General features: G+C 44.6%; 1 protein-coding gene across 1 annotated transcript in view; it reads right to left on the bottom strand.

Moving 5' to 3' along the window:
* Positions 1 to 2,549: 2,549 nt before the first annotated feature.
* The window catches only part of LOC142560696 (uncharacterized), a 259,423-nt gene continuing 243,291 nt past the window's right edge, over positions 2,550 to 18,681 (bottom strand). The window contains exon 5 of the mRNA XM_075672957.1: positions 2,550 to 2,917. Within this exon, the coding sequence (XP_075529072.1) occupies positions 2,878 to 2,917 (40 nt within the window). The 3' untranslated portion in view covers positions 2,550 to 2,877. The remainder of the gene's footprint in view (positions 2,918 to 18,681) is intronic.

Genomic DNA, 18,681 nt, shown 5'->3' with positions numbered 1-18,681 from the left:
GCAAGTCAGCGCGCGCGCTCCCCATTGCGCCATGTTTTTTCGTTTTCTTTTTTTTTTCCTACATTCTTCCATCTTTCAAATGTATTTTCCGTCTACACCTTTGTACATTCGCGCAGTTACGAGCTGGTATTGTTACGTTGTAGAACTCTTTTCAGAAGCTGCTCAATCTTATTTTTCGTTCTCAATACTGAATAAAAAAATTTCCTCACGCTTGGCGCGAGCCATGCAATGCTAGACAAGCCACTGTGTAGGAGGATAATTACCGCAAGGTGACGCGACGTGGTCCGTCAGCACACGTTAGCTGAGCTATACAATAGAAGAAACGCCAAGCGAATAAGGCTCTGACGAGTCTCAATTCGTGGTGGGACGTCTCAGAGCACACGGAAACGATGGCGCTCAAATGGTCTTGCCATAGAGCAGCTGTAGCGATACACCATCTGGCGCAGGTACTATAACTTTTGGCTGTGTCCTGCTAAGCAACGAAAAGCTGTGCTTGGGACAAAATGTTCGCCCTCAGAAGACATTACGCACCGAAAGCTCTGCTACCGATACAAGCAGTGCAGAAGGAGCATGTGTGACTCGTTTTTCCTCGCTTTTTAGTATCCAGAAAGTCAATACAGCAGCATAAAAGTTCTACCACGGACATGTCCTTCCCCGGTCACTTGGTTCCCGGCAAAATAAGTTTCCAAGCGGTTACACAAGCAGCGTCAAGTAACAGTGAAGTTGCGGACCATTTACGAGTCCGACAGCTGTACAGACAGAAACACACAGAGAAAAAAGGATGCCTTGGCCATGCCTTCCTCTTTCATTGTCGCTAGAGCACCACCAGCTGGTGGCTTCCTACTAAGGCGAGCAGCGCCGAAACTCGGCGCATGGACTTCCTTATAGCAGGCTTACGTCAATCATCGCAATCTTTTCTAGATTCTTTCATTCGATATCACCAGGCTGCCGGTAATAAATAAAGGGCAGCTTAATACAAAACGGCACCCGGGCCTGCACGTATTCTCCTTGGTATGTATACAGTGGGGCCGAGAAAGAAATCCAGGTTCTTGGCGCTATTAGCGACACCTGGTGAAGCTGTTGTCGAGGAACAAACACACAACTTTTCCTGGAACGAGGGGATGTGAGCTGCGTATTCGCGGACAGTGTTATTTACGCAGCGGTGCAGACTGCAGCATTTCATTGCATACTTCCTGCCAGCGTCCTTCCAGCGATCGGGTTACGTTTCTATAACTGGCTGAACATAGCCTCACTGCACGTAATTACCAGCGCGACAGCACGTCTCGATGCCATACTAATTGTGTTTGTTATCACCCAGAAGCAATAAAGCGACGATTGCGGAGAAGAAAGCTCTCGTACAGCACGAGAAAGTTACGCGCAAGAGTTACGCGCAAGAGTTACGCACAAGATGGTGCTTGCCCACCTGAAGTCGCAGCTTGGCTGCACTACATGAACTATTATCATGCATGAGAGAAAACAACAAGCTCAATTAAAACTAACATGAATGAAAAACGAGACAGATGAGATTTGAAGGGAAGAATTGGCTGCTGTCTATGGAACTCCAAGACTATTAATTTAGGTGTGAAGCAAGCCTTTGAGATTGTCTTTTCTGTTAAATATGAATTACTCGCCCGGAAAACTCATTCTGCATGATTATGTTATACTAAGTTTAAATAAACATTGCTTCACCGTACTGGCAAGGCGAATAAGGAAAACAATTTTGAGCGGTGCTTTGGACGGTTTGATGCGGCTTTATGCGGTTTGAATTGTTAACGAGCCTTCCCCTCATATTAATTGCCTGTTGCTTGCCAAAAATGCCAAGTTACAAAAACATGAAAGCTTGAAAAGTTTGAAAATATAGTCAGATGGCGCACAACAAGCCAAACGCGTCAACTAATCTCATACGCTTCAACCCAAAAAAGACAGTGTTGATCAGCTTTTGCTAAGAGATTCCCAAGTTGCTGAGCTTGCTTGTAAAGCAAAGCACTTACACAATAAACGGTTTGGAATGTGCATCTTATTGAAGCCCTTTCGTAAACAGTGACCGATCGTTTTCTTTTTTTTTAATGTGGTGGCTTCTTTGCCTGAATTGCAGGCACATTGCGTAAAGACGGTACACGTATAGGTAGGTAGATATTCCCGGCATTGCCATTCGCCAAACCTCAGACCTCTTTAACAGAAGAGAATGCATGATCGACAGTGGACTCGGAACTTCCGCACCACTGGGCCAGGATCGTACGCATGCTCCTCTCTTGCCAAAGCCGAGAAGTTATTTGAGTCGTATGGCGCGTACATCTATAGCTTCCAGTGGTATTTCCAGTTTCTGCCAGTTTCTAGTGGTATTTCTTCGGCGCAGCTCGTGCTTTGAGGCAAGAGCTGCGTGCCTGCGTGCCTTAGACTGCATAGCCTCCTGGATCGGCGCGCATTCTCTTGTATTTCCCTCGTAACAGCTAACGCTGCGTAGAAAACTGCGCGATGTTGTGCCGGCTTAACGACTGGCCCAGGTCAAGCACGTTTTACCGTTACATCGCCACAGTGAAAATATTGCCCTTGTAACTTACACCACATGACGTAGCCATATGTAAGTACGACTGTGTAACGCTTAGTCGCTGAAGACGTCACACTGTGTTTCTCGGCCTTACACTCATCCAGTGCCAATGTCGCATGAACTCGTTTCGACTCGTAGGCGTCGCACAATCGTTACCGTTGTCTTGTTGTTGCCGTCACGCACATGCTCGCGTCAAATACACACACTTTCATCTTACACATCCGCCTTGGTCCCCTCCGTAACACACTTTGCGTAATCCCAAACGATCCTGGGTAATCCAAATAGCAGGAAAATGCTTCGCGTAGTACCACTTCCCACACTGCGTGGGATCAGCTTGACTTTCTTTTTCTTTTCGTATGTGCTGAGTGCCTGAAAAACGAAATCCACATGTGATACACGTGTGTGTCCAATATACGTACTTTCTATAGTGCAGATATTGCCTTTATTTTTACGCAGCACGTTTCCCCGAGCTTAAATTAATTTCTGCATCGACATTATCTGGGGAAGACACAAAAGTTTCTAGTCACCAGAATTTAAACTTTAGCAATGTAGCCTAGGCATTTATCTAAAAGCCTAAAATAAAACAAGGCCTAAAGGTTTTTTTTTCTAAATTTAATCGCCGTGCATGCGCTTGTGAAATCCCCCAGAACACTTTCTTTATTTCACATAATTATTATATGCAAAGTGCCCTTTAAACATCGCTCATACACCTTCGTTCTCTGATGCAACGAAATGTAGATTACATCATTGATTTCGCTTGCACCAGGAAGTCACAGCTGAATGCTTTTCTGTAAAACATGGAATCATTTTATGCATCCCTAAGAACTAAGAATGCTGCGTCATCTTGCAGGTAAATACGACAGCTCGGCCCTTATCACTTCGGTCACCATTTCACAAGCGTACAGTCACGATCAATTTCAAGGCGATCGCGCGAGCATCGACCGGCGGGCCTTCCAAGCAGCTTAGCGGCCGACTTCGGAACTGCGAAGATAAAAATTGCGCTGCCTTCTTCCCCTATTATGCTCTTCCAGGCTGCAACCATCTCCCCCAAGACCAACTCGCCACATTTTTGTGTTTCTTTCCCTTTCATGGCAATGATCTGTGTGCGTCGCCTCCTCATGCTTATCTTGACTAACAATAACGCCTGTGTGCAAAAGCTCATAACGCAATCGAAATGAATTCGCAGGTTATGCCGTGAACGGTGACGGGACTGACAGCTTTTCAGGAAACACCAAAAGAGAGAGAGGGGAGCTATCTGATGTTTCCCTCTGGACCGACGGTGATGACGTAACGTGGCGCTGCTCCTAGTTTTGATCGCCGCTCCAGCGGTCACCTTCAAATTGATCGCGACTGTACCTGTCTACAATGATTTGGTTACAACCGTATTAAGAAAACGGAGAATGAAGCTAAAGAAAGCATCGGAAACATGAGCTGTTATGTTTAACTGAAATGTAAACATAATAAGAAAAAAGAAAAAGTGTACGAAAGGCACCTGGTCGCCCGTGGGAGCTGAACTCGCATCTTCCGCATTACGTGTGCGGTGTTCTTAACCGAGTAGGCTACCAATGCGGCTTCCCTTCCATCCACTTTGTTTGACTGGTGCAATCCTGTAAGATTTGTCCTGCGTAGTGTTACAGAGTGCCACTCACGGCCAAGGCAGCTGATATAGAATGTGCTTTCGACCGCAGGCGCCGAGTAGCACGTGACTTTATAGGTGCACGCAACTGGCCAATAAAAACTCGTACGCTACCTCACGGCTTCGTATCTCTTTATCGTTGCATCTTTTGTGCATTGCATTATCTGGTATGCTGTGTAATCTTTTTACGACTCCACTGGTTCATCTGGTTAACACCTAATAACAAGAAGCCAGCCTGAAACAAACCATCGTCGTACAGGTTGCATATTGAAGAAATAAGAGGCCTGTGCAAAGTGCAACTTACAGCGTGCGAATATTCGAAAATGTAAAACAAGAAATACAGGAATACACACACACACACACACACACACACACACACACACACACACACACACACACACACACACACACACACACACACACACACACACACACACACACACACACACACACACACACACACACACACACACGCACTAGAAAATAGAAAGGCAGGTAAGTAAACTGAAAGGGGAAATTCGGTTTGCTACCTTGCTCTGCGAGTAGGGGACGCAGAAAGATAAGACAGTATAGACAGACTGAGATTGAGAGAGACAGAGAATACAGACACGTTCACAGCGGGTCCCTACCACCACTCACTTTTCATCACAAGAGCACTTATACCAAAACGAACACTGATTCGTGCTCAACTCTTCTGCAGTACTGTTGACGTTGACCTTCGTTGCCCTATGCTGCAATGGCTTACGGGGTGGCCATTATAAAATGGTTTCGTTCTTATAACGGCGTTTTCGCTCACTCCTTTCATCTCACGCGCCGCGTACGCTCTTTCATCTTTTGCTGTGCTCGTTCACTCGGTTACGCCGCCGACGCTTGCCGCAGGAACGGGCGGCTAGGAGCTGCGCTCTAAAACGCTCGTGCTCGGTGCATTGGGCGCATGTTAAAGATCCCCAGGTGGTCAAAACTAATCTGGAGTTCCTACTATGGTGTGCCTCATAATCAAATCGTGGTTCTTGGCCGTCATAATCATCATCATCATCATTTTCATAATCATCATCGACCTATTTTATGTCCACTGCAGAACGAAGGCCTCTCTCTGCGATCTCCAATTACCCCTGTCCTGTGCCAACCGATTCCAACTAGCATCCGCAAATTTCCTGATTTCATCGCACCACCTAGTCTTCTGCCGTCTTCTACTGCGCTTCCCTTCTCTTGGTGCCCATTCTGCAACCCTAGTGGTTGAGCGGTTATCCAACCTGCGCATTACATGACCTGCCCAGCGCCATCTTTTCCTCATATTGACACTTAGAATTGGGATTTTTGGCAGCAAGGTCCCATAATTCCTTCAGTCAGTGAGTGACATTTGCCGGCATTGTAAACTTCCAGAATTATTTTTCTTTTGATAACACGCATGAAAAGCAGCTTTTAATACAATCACAACAGAAATTTGATATCGAGCATGCCATCAGGGCTGGTAGAAGCCAAATTCATGCCACAAACGCATCCATGACTTCGGCGTATGCCCACTACACAATTCTCATTGCCTTGCGAAAGCAGGCTGCTTGAGCCGGTTGGTTAATCCATCACGTGGTATAACATCAATTTCATTGTAAATGCGACAGCCCAAACCAGTTACTAACATCGTTTCTTTGTAGCAGTTACAGCTTCACGACGCTATGCGACGTCGCACTGCCTTAGAGATCAGACCCCCGTTTACCCATTGCACTAACTTCGGCATTGGCCCAAATCGTAAAGGAATATGTAGTAGAGTTTCATCACCGGAGAAACTCTACATTTCTCAATAGTTATTGACAATACCAGCTTACAAAACAACGGGACAAAATAAAAAGACTCCACAAACGCTGCTCCTATCCTGTTTGATAATGCAGTTGTAACAGTAATCAAGAATTCACACACCCACTCGTCCATCAGTATTCCTAATGGCGGTTTTAACCTACCAGAAGCATGATACAAAAAGAAGTAAATAATTTTACAATTCTTAGCAAAATTACAGGTATGATTTTAGATGACGCCAGAAGGGCTCAAAAGTTGTGAATCCACACGTGATGTACTCTTTCAAAAACGTACAGCCTTCTTTGATATTATGTTGCAGGCACTGAAAAAGAATTTTAGTTCCCTCAAACATTCTGTAGGGTATTGTAATATTCAGACCAGGAAATATAATTGAAATAAAAAGAATAAAAAAGTTGGACATCATGTTAATTGACACGCCGTTTCATAGAAAAAATAAGATCGCGTAAAGGGTTCCCTGTGCCATTAGGTCATAAAATGTGTGTTTTCATTCCAATATAGAAGCTACGCGCAATTAATTCTTTGCAAAAATCAGTGCAAGAAGGTAAATATGACGAGACCTCAAGGTAAGCGGTCTTGCCAGCTTTTCGTATTTGCTTTATTGAGCGCGAGCCGGCTAGTTGTGAATGTTATTGCATTTCGCAGAGCGCTTGTGGTAAAATATGTAGCACACAAAAATAACAAGCAGTCTCTCAAGACATTACACAAGCAGGTGACAATCCAGTTAGAGCGTACGAAGATGGCTGCCTCAGGAATTCATTGCGAAATGGCTTGCAACACCTCACAACACTTTGAGGAGAGGTTTCTGCTGCGTTTAACATTCTGACGCATTTATTTCATTATGATTTAAAGTACGTTTTGAGAGCAGGCTACGGACGTTTTGCATGTCGAAAGCGTCAAGGCAGAGGTCCCTTACATAAATGGTTTACATATATGTGCCACACGTTTTATACTCAGTATAATAACTTCAGTTCGTCACGACCAACAATTCGTCTCTCGCTTGAAATATAATGTTACGTATACGTAAACCTTAATTTGTCACTACAGTAACCAAGATAAACAAAGCAAGATGACTAAACGACGCCGTTACATCAAAAGAAGCTCTAGCTTGAGGCGTACGCTTCTCTCAAGCCGAGTTCCAGTTCATATATTCTAGCGAGGTAATAAGCGAACCTGTTTTGCTCTACACCTCCTGAAACTGTACCTTCCCTGAGCGCGTGCAAACGGCAGGCGGCTTGCAGCAATGAGATGCATAGCATTGCGGCACTTGAGTTAATTGTGACCAGTCCGAGCTTACCTGCAAGCTGCAAGCAAGTGAACTACTGCGAGAGAAAAAGAAACCATCCGAAAGACGAACAATTTGTTAACCAGACCGAACCGATATGAAGACAGGTGCGAAGCAGTGTGTGGCCGGCGCAGCTCCTACGAGAGCCCATCCGTAGAACGGATGCGGACGGAGTGTGTTCCGATGTGGTGCAGTAATGCGGGAAATGAAAAAAAAAAAAAAAAACACACTATCGACCTACGCTTGGCTGCCAATCTCGGGAGCTCACAGGAAAAGTATCAGTTCCAGAGAGCTCTTGATCCGCGCAGCCGGAAAAGAAGAAGAAGAAAAAAAAAGCGAACGGCTTCGAGGGGATCGAGCGTACAGGATACTCCTCCTGTGCGGCCGATGAAGTTGCTTCGGTACAGCGATTCGGGGGAGGCCTGCGCTGGCCCCTCGCGGATTGCATTGTCGAGAAACTTTTTTTGAAAGCGGCCACGCGTGATGGCTGCGCCGTGCCGAACTTCCGGCGTGTATCACGAAAAGCCGCACGGCGTTCTCGAATCCACGGGTACTTTTGTAAAGATCGCATTTCGGTACGAGAGGGTTCAGTGGTGCGTTTTTGCTTGCGCCTACATGCTGCTGCAACCTCGACGAGCTCTCTTCACTGTCGTTTTTAAGGGTTATCATACAACGAGCCTTGGACATAACGTCGTGCTGCTGAATCCGCAAAGGTCGCATTTTTGCACGCTTTGTTTTTGTTTTTTGTGGTTTGTGTGCCTGTGCGTGTGTGTTTGGGCGTGTGCTTGCGCTCGCAGCGTACACATATCTTTTGTTGCTGGAAATGTGCCACGGAGTTGTACCTCTCCATGAATATATAGGTGCGCTCAATGTAACGTATGCAAATGAGCCTCCTTTCTCTCTTTCTTTTTATTATATGGTACTTAGGAGACGTCGCCTTTAATTGGCACCGGCTACTTCTTTTCACATAGAAATTAAAAAAAATTGTAATAAAAATAACAAAATCCTAATAACACGAAGTCCTGTCACTTAAGTACACTAATGCCATAGTAAAACTGAAAGTCAATGCAGAAACACAGCAACACAAAGTTCAATCACATAGGTGTACTGAAGTAAATAGAAAGCCCAGTCACATTACAGACTAAGGAAGCACGGATTACATTGTAACGTAGATACAGGAATCTAAACATTGAAATGGCCAAAGCCGGATACAAAGAAAGAAAAACAACATAGCATGAGCTTCTTTCTTTTTTGTTAAGCTCCTTGTTGTATTCGATCGCCGGTCACGTTAGCCGCTTTACGGATAAAAAAATGGCTGTTATTTTATAAGAGAGTTCGTTTATTGCTTTTCAACTGGAAACAAAACATCCTGAACAGTAAATGAGCTCAACATGCCCATTTTCATGCACGAATCCAAGATAACTTTTAATGCGAACCTTCCTCGCTAACCCTAACCAGACATTCCTGACCGTGGCTTCAGGCTTGGTGGGTGCTGCTGTCGTGCTACCGTTGCTATACTGTCCTGCTGACCAGCTCGACCGCAGGACAGCACTACCATCCTTAGTAAGCTTATATGCGTTATTCTACGGAATTACACAACGATAAAGCAAAATATACATAAATATTCATGGCAAACAAATATACCTCATTAAGAGCGGAATTCTTTTATTAAACAAAACCTTTCTTACCTTTCTAAGCCTACTCTCCTAACCGTTCGGCCACAGGAGCACGCGTACTTCTACCAACGCCAACTACCTCTTTCAGATGATTGCCGAGTGCTGTTGAAGACGCTGCTTTTCATACGACGGCACATAAAATTAAAATGGGGGAATTGCCAAGGAGCGGCCGGTGCGTTCAAAATAAATAATATAGGAAGAAATACACGGCACTATTAGAGTTGTCACTTAACGTAGCACAGGTGTGCTAGATGACATGTGCAAACGGCAGTTCTGTTTACGCTAAGCACGCAGGATTGAAATTGGCAAAAGATTTCATTGCCGCTAGACCAAAGCTTCGCTTCACGTAGATTCCAAGATGTGCGTTGGATCTGCGTTATTTTATTACGGAACGTAGAAAACGTGTCGTGAGAACACTGAACCAGCGGTAATTGGTGGAAAGCTGAGTAAATGGTTAAATGTGTCCGTACTCGGCTAGGGGGGCAGCACTTATGTGACACGATGTGTTGGAGTGTAACCCCGACAGCGTGACTGTCAAGTAAATCACTGCTGTTTAGTTTAACAAGTCAAATGAACGAAACCAAAGCTGTGAGAAATGCAGTCGTTATCCGATTTGAGGATGAACAGGCACCACGTTGTCCTTCGAACAAATGATGCACGTCGTAACTAGAGTTATGGTAATGAAAATGTCGCTACACTGTCACTTCTTTTACATTTTCTTGCCTATGATAGATTCCACACGAGTTCAAGCATTTCGTAGTCTAGTTAACACCAAGTTCACATTCCTTACAAGGTAAGTAACCCGAGTTATTTTCAACTCGCTTTGCATGTGGAGCCGTCCAGGGGATGGAGCATTGGCACCCCGGTTTATTGCGACCAGCCGGACATGGTACCCATGATCCCAGTAGCAGAAGGTTGACGCTGGCGCTAATGCCAGCTGCTCTAGCTTCTTCAAATTCGTAGTTAAAATTTCGCATGATATTGTCTTTGTGACAAGCACTGCAGGCAATAATTGAGATACCTTGCATTAAAACATTTTGAATGCTGCTTGTAATAAATTGTGATCGATAATCTTTGAATACAGCTAGGGCTTTCGACTACTTTTTACAGTGTTTCCGTGGCGTAGTGGGTCTGCAGACTGACCGGCCAGCGTACAGGATTCTTGACGTGCCTGAGGTGCCCAAAGGCTTCCAGCGAGGAGCTTCATTGATTTGTACGCATCGACCAGTTCTTTGCCTTAACCAGTAACACAATGTATCATTTTAAATTTGCACTGTAGTTTGAGCCACACGAAATGCAATAACAACTGAGCCATATCCGCATATTAGTGTTCTATGCACCGCAATCTGAGTAAAACGATCACAGCGGACTGAATACCATATCAATGCAAAAGAAAGGTGAAGCCTCGAGGAACATTTCTAAAAGAAAAAAAAAAGGAATATGCTGGGCGTAGCGAAAGAAAGGCACTCTAGACTGTGTATAACGTTACGCTTCCCAATGCGCTGTCTAGCTGTAATGAAGCGGGATTTATCTAGGCACTTGAAGAAATCACATAGCTCCCGCAACGACAGCTTTAAACTATGTCAAAATGGTTGCACGGATCTTTCGAGCACGGCTTTCCTGCCTCTACTCGAAGACGAACTCGTCCAGAGAAGATGAGCACATCGTAAAGGACACACAGAGGGCTTCAAGCACCGAAGAACGCGCGTTCACGATTCAAGCACATCCCGCGTAGCGAACTTGGGGTGCAACGCGAAATATGCACCAGTACAGTGCACACGAATCGAAAAGGGTTACCGTCCTTCCACATGTGGTCTCATGGAAAGTCTCCATTACCTATTTATGACCCTGCGATCTTCGAAAGCACCATTGGGTTACATTGTTGGGCCATTCAGAGAAACAATCGCTGTTCTAGAAATGTTTATCGGAAAATTTTGTAATAACCAATCGCGTTTCAATGCACTGCCTTGCATAAAAATTCAATTATCCGTCATACTGCGCATATTATGATTTGGGTTATGGGTTAGGTTGGGTTGGGTTGGGTTGATATGGGTTACACGATGTTGAAAAGAAACGACAGTGCGGATGTGTGTCTAACATATACCTTTATAATGATAGGTGATTTGGCAAACGCTTGCCGTTCTCTTATTTGTATACTCCGCGGTGAACTTGAGACTGGAAGGGACTGAAATAAAGCAAAACCGTAGCGCTATTAATGCGGTGAATCGTTCGAGTGAGTTGAAAGCGCGAATCCGCGGCAGGCGATCAGCGCAGCAAATGACACTGAACACGCCTGCGAGAAACGGTGCACAAGCTATACACTGGGGGAAATATAAACGCTAAAGAAGTAACGTCGCTCCATCATTTATGCGTAAAAACAATAAATTATCGCGTTTTACGTGCCAGAAGCACGATCTGATTACGAGGCACGCCGTAGTGGGTGACTCCGGAATAATTCGGAACACCTGGGGTTCTTTAACGTGCGATAATTTGTACGTAACCACGGTGTCTATACTGCTCGCCGTCAATGAGCTCGTATCTTTTTTTTATAGATCCCGATTCTTTAGATCACGGACGTATGATATTATTACCTATCACGCTCCTGGTGCATATCTTGCTTTCTTGCTTCTTTTACAAATGATTGCTTTCACTTTTCGTTCTTTCAACGTTTACATGCGGGAATAAATCAAGTAATAGATAAGAACGCAGCGTTGACGTCTCGTTTTAGCCTGGTCAGAGTAGTATGCATTGCAGGTGCCTGTCATAACGAGGTATGGTTTGTCCGCAGTAGTCACAGTGCGCTTAATCTGGTACTTGTGCCCTTCATACGGTGAGTTGTCCAACATTTTTATTCGCCAATGCCACGAAACAGAATGCCTCGGCATTGAAACCTACACCCGCAACGTTTTCAAAACATTGCCACAGTAAATAGTGCCCACCTCACTGGTGATTGCGCTGCGTCTCTGTATTGAGGCCTGGTCCCGTAGCAGGGCATTGCTGAGTCATTTAGGAACACGTCACCGTTGCGCGCGCGGCAAGGGCTTTCATGCTGCCGCAGTAAAGGTGACAACGCGAAATAAGCGCCCTTAATAAGCGTTGTGTTCACGGTCAATATGTGCAGTTTTTTTTTTATTTCAAACACATTCATTGTTTTTAAAAAAAAAACGCCTACAAAAATTACTCTGAAGACGTAACGCAGATTAACTTTAGGTTCAGGTGGACATCATGTGCCAATACACCAAAAGCAATGAATTCACTAACTAAAGGACTACATTGATAACTTCCGAGTGCCGTAGCGAAGACACGAAGAACGCTTTGGCATAGCTATCCGAGCAGTTTGGGTGCTGTTATATCGACTCACACTTAAAACGGTAGTGATTCGGGGACCATATCATTTGTTGCAGTTGCATCTTTTACGACAATCCACGCCGACGACAACACAGGTTACTGTGACACACACACACACACACACACACACACACACACACATATATATATATATTTATATATATATGTAGTTGCATCATGAGACGCCAACAAACACTGACACGAAGGACAACATAGGGGAAATTACTTGTGCTTAATAAATGAAATAAAGAAACGATACATTAATGGAAGTGAAAGTTGATGAAAAAACAACTTGCCGCAAATGGGGAACGATCCCACAACTTTCGCATTTCGCGTGCGATGCTCTACCAATTAAGCTACCGCGGCGCCGTTTCCCCATTCACTTTCTTAAGTATATCTTTCATAGTAGAACCCTGGGAATGTTAGCCAACGCCACCACTAGCAGACCTTGGCGGCGAATGTGGAACATCCTTTCTGCCGCAGGCGTCACGAGAACGTGATCTTGTTGGGCGAAGGCAACCGGTCAACCAACCGACACATGCTGCCTGAAGGCATGAATGTTGCCGGATTTGAGACCCTCGTCATGTAATAAACGAGAAGAAAGTGGGTTAACCGAGGGGCCCAATTTTTATTAGTCATATCAGAAGAAGCCAACAAACAGCGACACCAAGGGCCACATAGGGTAAATTACTTGTGCTTAATAGATGAAATAAAGAAACGATAAATTAACGGATATGCCATGTCTCCATGTCGTATTGTGAGCTTTCTCTAAGTCGAGAAATACTGAGAGTAAGAAATGTGTTCGTATAAAAAGATCTCTAATATGTGACTCAATGCGAACATGGTGGTATAATGTGGACGCACTTTCCCTGAAGCCCCATTATAGGGGGTCTAGGATTTTGTTGCTTTCCGGAACACAGATCAAGCGCCGGTTTACCTTTTTCTTTGTTTCGAGTCGTTTTACAAATACAGCTTGTCAATGCTATTGGTCTATAAGTAGTGGGTAATTATAGGCCCCTGCTTTTTTTTAAAGTATGGGGGTGATAATACTTTCCTTCCAGGGCAATGCGATGTAGCCAGCTGCCCACATGACATTGAAAACGCTTATGAGTGTTTTTAGAGTTTCAGGGTGCCTAATCATCTCGTACGTTATAGGATCGCCACCTGACTCGGACTTGTTGCAAACAGTTGAGAGATGCCGGAATTTCAGCGGCTCTAAGTGGTCGCTTGTGCGCCTCGTTTCGCGCACGTTTGCGTTCTAGGGGCTGTCGCTCTGCGCGTTCTTTGAACTTCAAGAGGTGTTCGGTGTAGTGCGATCCACGTGAGATATATTCAGAATGTTAGCCCATAAACTCTGCCGGATCGTCCAGTCTACCAACTTATGTATTCAGCAAGGGCAGAAAGCGCGTGTGACAACCTTTTTAGTTTCCTTTAAGCTTCTTAGTTGTTTTTTTTCGAATGCGTCGGCTTCTTATTTAATAAGCATGCATGAGATGAAAAGAGAAAGTTTTCTATTGAACGCCCTCTTCCATCGCAACTGGAGTCAATTCCCACGAATTTATGTGCTTTTAACTCTCCCACAACTGTATATGGCTCCGAAATTCACCTATTATAGTTTTGATACTTGGTTTTATGAATCTAATAATTGGGAGGCATCTACATAAAGGTGATAGTTCCCGGCAGGTGGCACCTCTGTCGATTATGATAGCCACAGAACCGGATGATACGACACTGTCGTCGTGGTATTTACGAGAAATAGCACATTATAGGAGAATGTTTTTGTTGCCACGCTAGAGGTTTATTTTCTGAACACAAAGCACCCTGGGCATAAATTTCTGGAGGATTTCTTTAACGTCATCAATATTATGACGCAGAAACGATGCGGACAGGACAGATGCTCCTTGAGCGCGTCGGTCCGGTCCACATTGTTTCTTCGCGCCCTTATTCCGTTCGACGACACTACAGCCTGTGACTATAGGCGACACCATTCATGAAGACGTAGGCACGATATTCCATGCACGGACACACCCCTTGGATCTGCGCGAGTTGCCGGGACTACATACAAGTCGCTCGCCCTATACCACTGCCAGTGGCAGAATTTTGCAGGCGCTAGTCGTGAACAAGATAATACCGAAAGACGTCATACTGGGTTATTGACCGGACACTTGTATAAGCGAGGAAAGCCTTCTAGCTCCTGCTTGAATTCCTCAGCAACATTGGCTCAGATTCTGCGGCCAACGCGCTCACCCGATCACAAATTCATCGTGATGCCCTTCTAAACAAACACCTTACCCGCCTGTCTTTCCGTTCACATGTTCCCGTTGAGCAGACTAATAAGCTAGAAGGTTCTTTACCTGAGGCCTATTTCACCATATCTTTTCAAATAAGTTTTTTTTTTCCTTTCTTGAAAGTCTCTTCAGCTCCCTATGGTCAATACGTCTCCATATCGTGATATACGTCTTCCAGTTTCTCGTACGGGAAATGAGTGTACGTCAGAGAGAAGTTCAAACGTATTGAAAATTTTAGTATATGGTAGCAATGCGAGTATTTTATCTGTATGTGGTATACTTGCATTGGCTTCGTCTTGCTCATGCGAGGAAGGACTGCATATACTGTCACTGATGCGATGCCACTGACCCTGAGCGTATACCGAACCACCTTGAATAAGTGAGATGCTATCAAATGTACCATGTAAACACGCATACGCACAAGCACGCAGACAAGCCTTCCTGCATACACACACAAATAGGGAGAAACTTCAGCGAGACATCGTGGAGGTTTTGCATGGGCTGTATGTCGGCTGCGTACACAGCCTACGTAGAACGACAATGTTCTATGCAGTTCGAACATCAATGTTCTTTTCTCCGTCGCTGGAGAATTTCTGCCCCCGCAACTTTTCTTTAGATAAGTTTGTTTCAGTGGATACGCCAAACCGAAATGCCCCGGCGCCTGTCATCTTGTTCTGTAAGCACCGGATGTTATCAATGAGTTCACTATGTCAGCGACTTCATGAACGTTTGAAACATTCGACAGCAAAACATTTTGAAACGCCCTTTTCGTGTTTCAGTTCTCCCCAAATTCTTACTTCCACTGCTGCTGCTTACATAAATGTCGACGGCCAGATTTGGAACCAAGTATTCCGTTTAAATTCCGTCCGAAGAACTAAATAGACAGTTGCATCTGCTACGATACAGCAGTATTAGCATGGATACTTCGAGAAGATGTTTAATCAGGCTTGTAGCCTGTTGGATGGGTAACAAAACTTTGCAAGGAGAGGTCAATTTCTCTAGGCACCCTAGGGACTATGCCTTTCAACGGACACGCACCCTCAAAGGCCACTATTCAGAGCGCTGCACAGAACTGCTAGCAGAACAAAACGCCTCCTGCATGTTTGTATAGCGCTGAGGTCGATTTCTCCTTTTCTCGAGAACCGTACTTGAACTGCAATACTATGCATGAAAGCAGATATATTGGAAATTGTTTTTGTATCAGCGCGCTCGTAAGGAAGAAATTATGCGTCGTTGAAAAGACGTCGCTTTGTAGTATGCAAACATATGCCTTCCTATTCCCGAGCCTCTCGCATAAGTCGATGGCTCTAACCGACTTGGTGAATACCTTAAGGTCTCTGGCACACTGGAGGCCTCCGTGTAGCCAGGGAGGCTGCCGTGTCTGCTCAAGAGGAAGTTCAAAGTCGTCTGCATAGCATCGATGCATATCGTTTAGTAGGGGGCATAGCATAAATTGTGTGACGCTTGCAAGTAAAGATCAGGCGGACCTGACCCTGCATAATGATTGGAGCACGATTTTGTAGATTATTAGTACACGTCTCATAGCTACTGTGTTGTAAGCAAAAAAAGAAAGACTTAACATACTTCCCCTCCCAGTGGAACGACAGCTATAGAAAGGACACTATCCAAACTGTTTTTCATCGCTTGCTTTAAAACAAATGCATTATATTCATCGGGAATAACAAAAATTCGGCGTTCCTGAAGCTGGCTACGGTGGTCCTGGCAGGCTATCACGCATAACGCTCACAGAGTGGTCGTTCTATCACGCCTACAAAAAGAATAACTGCGCCAATTTATTAGAAAAATCTTGGATATAACGTGTACTTTGGGACTATTAAAACATTACATGATTATTAAAAGTGACAGTGATGGGAGAGAGCTGAAATTGAGCTGACATTACCAAAAATACGTGCTAAGAATTTAACTTCATACTGGGATGACTAGTGCCGAGAAAAACAAGGACGCTCAAAGCATAACAATAATGCCGAGCACTGTCACTGGTAGTCGAAATCGGCAACCTCGGTTCAAGTTCTTCCACTATGTATAGTTGCATCTTGGTACACAGTTTAAAATATGATTAGACAAGGATTTTCTCAAGAGAATGCGTGTCAGCCCTCAGGCACATACCGATGCAGTAATGCATCTTGCCCATTACCTCTTTTTTGTTTGAGTTTGAATTCCTCTAATGGCTCTTATACGACTTTCTAGGAATACGTTAACAATGCTCCTATAATGCTTCTCAGCGAAGTATTGTCGCCAATTGAGAGTACTGACGTATTGAGTGAGCTTTTCATGAACATTTGAAGTGTAAGTTCTCGTGAGTCATCGCCAGAAACGTTATACAGACGAAAGTTCGTCTGTATAACGAACTTTCGGAAAGTGGCTTACTCTACGCGGTAGTTCAGAGGCTGCAGAGTTGAGCTGCTGATCACCAAGTCACGGGTTCGATCCGGGCCGCAGCAGCCGCATTCCGATGGAGGCGCAATGCAAAAGCGCGCGTGTATCGCACGTGGGTGCACCAGGACGTGCCCATTTCGTCTGCTGCTGAAGTGCCGATTGGCTGTGGCGCCTTGCTGCTGCGGACGCGCAGCTTAGACCAGCCAATCAGAACTTTAACAGCAGACGGCATGGACATGTCCACTAAGTGTACTCGTATAAAATACCTTCACAGGACGTGAAAAGTAGTCTGGAGTACGCAACTACACCGTGCCTCGTAATCAGACCATGCTTTATATAAGCACAAATCCGCAATTCCTTATCAAGAAAGCGTTTGCGAAGACGGCATGGTCATGCACTTACATCACTCGTCATACAAATGAAGGCTCCTATTCTAGACTCCTCCTCTAGGATCCTCTGTACGACAACGGGTGCATCTAAAGTGCTGAAGCAGAAAAACATATCTAGCGTTTTTTTCATTTCTTCATAGTAGATCCTCACGGCACTATTTGCGGATTGATACGTACGGAAATGTCCCAGAGAATATTGGTAGGAATTGAGAAAACACGAGCCGCGGGGTGCCACCTTTTGGCGAATTTAGCCGATGAGCATGACACCTCCTTGAAGGCCCCAGTAGGTGGTGCGTGGTATCAGTGGCCGCGTGGTGACCTCTACCGGTAGAGTTATTGGGTTGACAAATAGCTTACGGAGAGCAACGATAGAGGGCGCGAAGTGTCAGGTGTGGTTGGGACACGTGTTCTCAGCTATAGAATTGTTTCGTCGCTCATTCGCAAAGCAATTATTAAAGTTACACGTTCTACGCCTGCTCTTGACAATTCTGTGGCACTAATGTTGCGTAATTTGCTTCGACAGTGGCATGACTCGAACGTGAATGAGAAATGAATGGGCGCTATGTCAGGCATTACTACACCTTCTCGCTGGTCGCCGAGGACCCTCGGGTATTTTCTTGTTCTGGAGATAAAGGTGTAATCTTATCGTATCATTCTCACAAACATTGATAATACTAACTGATCATCATCGTTCAGTTCGACAACGGGCTGTGGTCACTCACTGTTACATATCTACGTAGGAAAGTTTCTTTTAACAATTTATAGAGCAGAAATATCCTGAGCTCTTGCGCAGGCGGTCAGTACTTCAATAACATTTCAACGTCTTCGTGCGTTTTTCTGAAATATGCCAACTGCGCGACATCGTGGATTAGATACCCGGCCACAGTGGCAAGAATTCACGATAAAAAGGCATGCAATACAGATTTGGGTGCATGCTACAGGAACCTAGGTGGTAAAATTTATTACACAGTCCTCTACTAAGCGTTCCTCATATACCACTGCACTTGTGCAGGTTCAGAAAGTTACAACTCATAATTATATTTTCTTATTTAAATATCCTCTCTCATACAGCCAGGATTCCTGCAAAAAAAATTTTGCTGACTTCTTCCGGTACTTTTCTGGCGATGACTCACGAGAACTTACACTTCAAATCTTCATGAAAAGCTCACTTAAGACGAATACAGACAGCGTCAATCTTTCTGCATTATGTAAAGAGACAATACTTGTCGCAACAACGTAAGATAGGACCATTTTCCTATGCAATAATTGGAAAAAAGGTCAGAAAGTTCTAGAAAACGTAAGTCA

Source organism: Dermacentor variabilis, chromosome 10, assembly GCF_050947875.1.
Source record: "Dermacentor variabilis isolate Ectoservices chromosome 10, ASM5094787v1, whole genome shotgun sequence".
Taxonomy (NCBI): Eukaryota; Metazoa; Arthropoda; class Arachnida; order Ixodida; family Ixodidae; genus Dermacentor; species Dermacentor variabilis.
The sequence above is the reverse complement of the archived record's forward strand: the minus strand, read 5'-3'. Positions and strand labels throughout refer to the sequence as shown.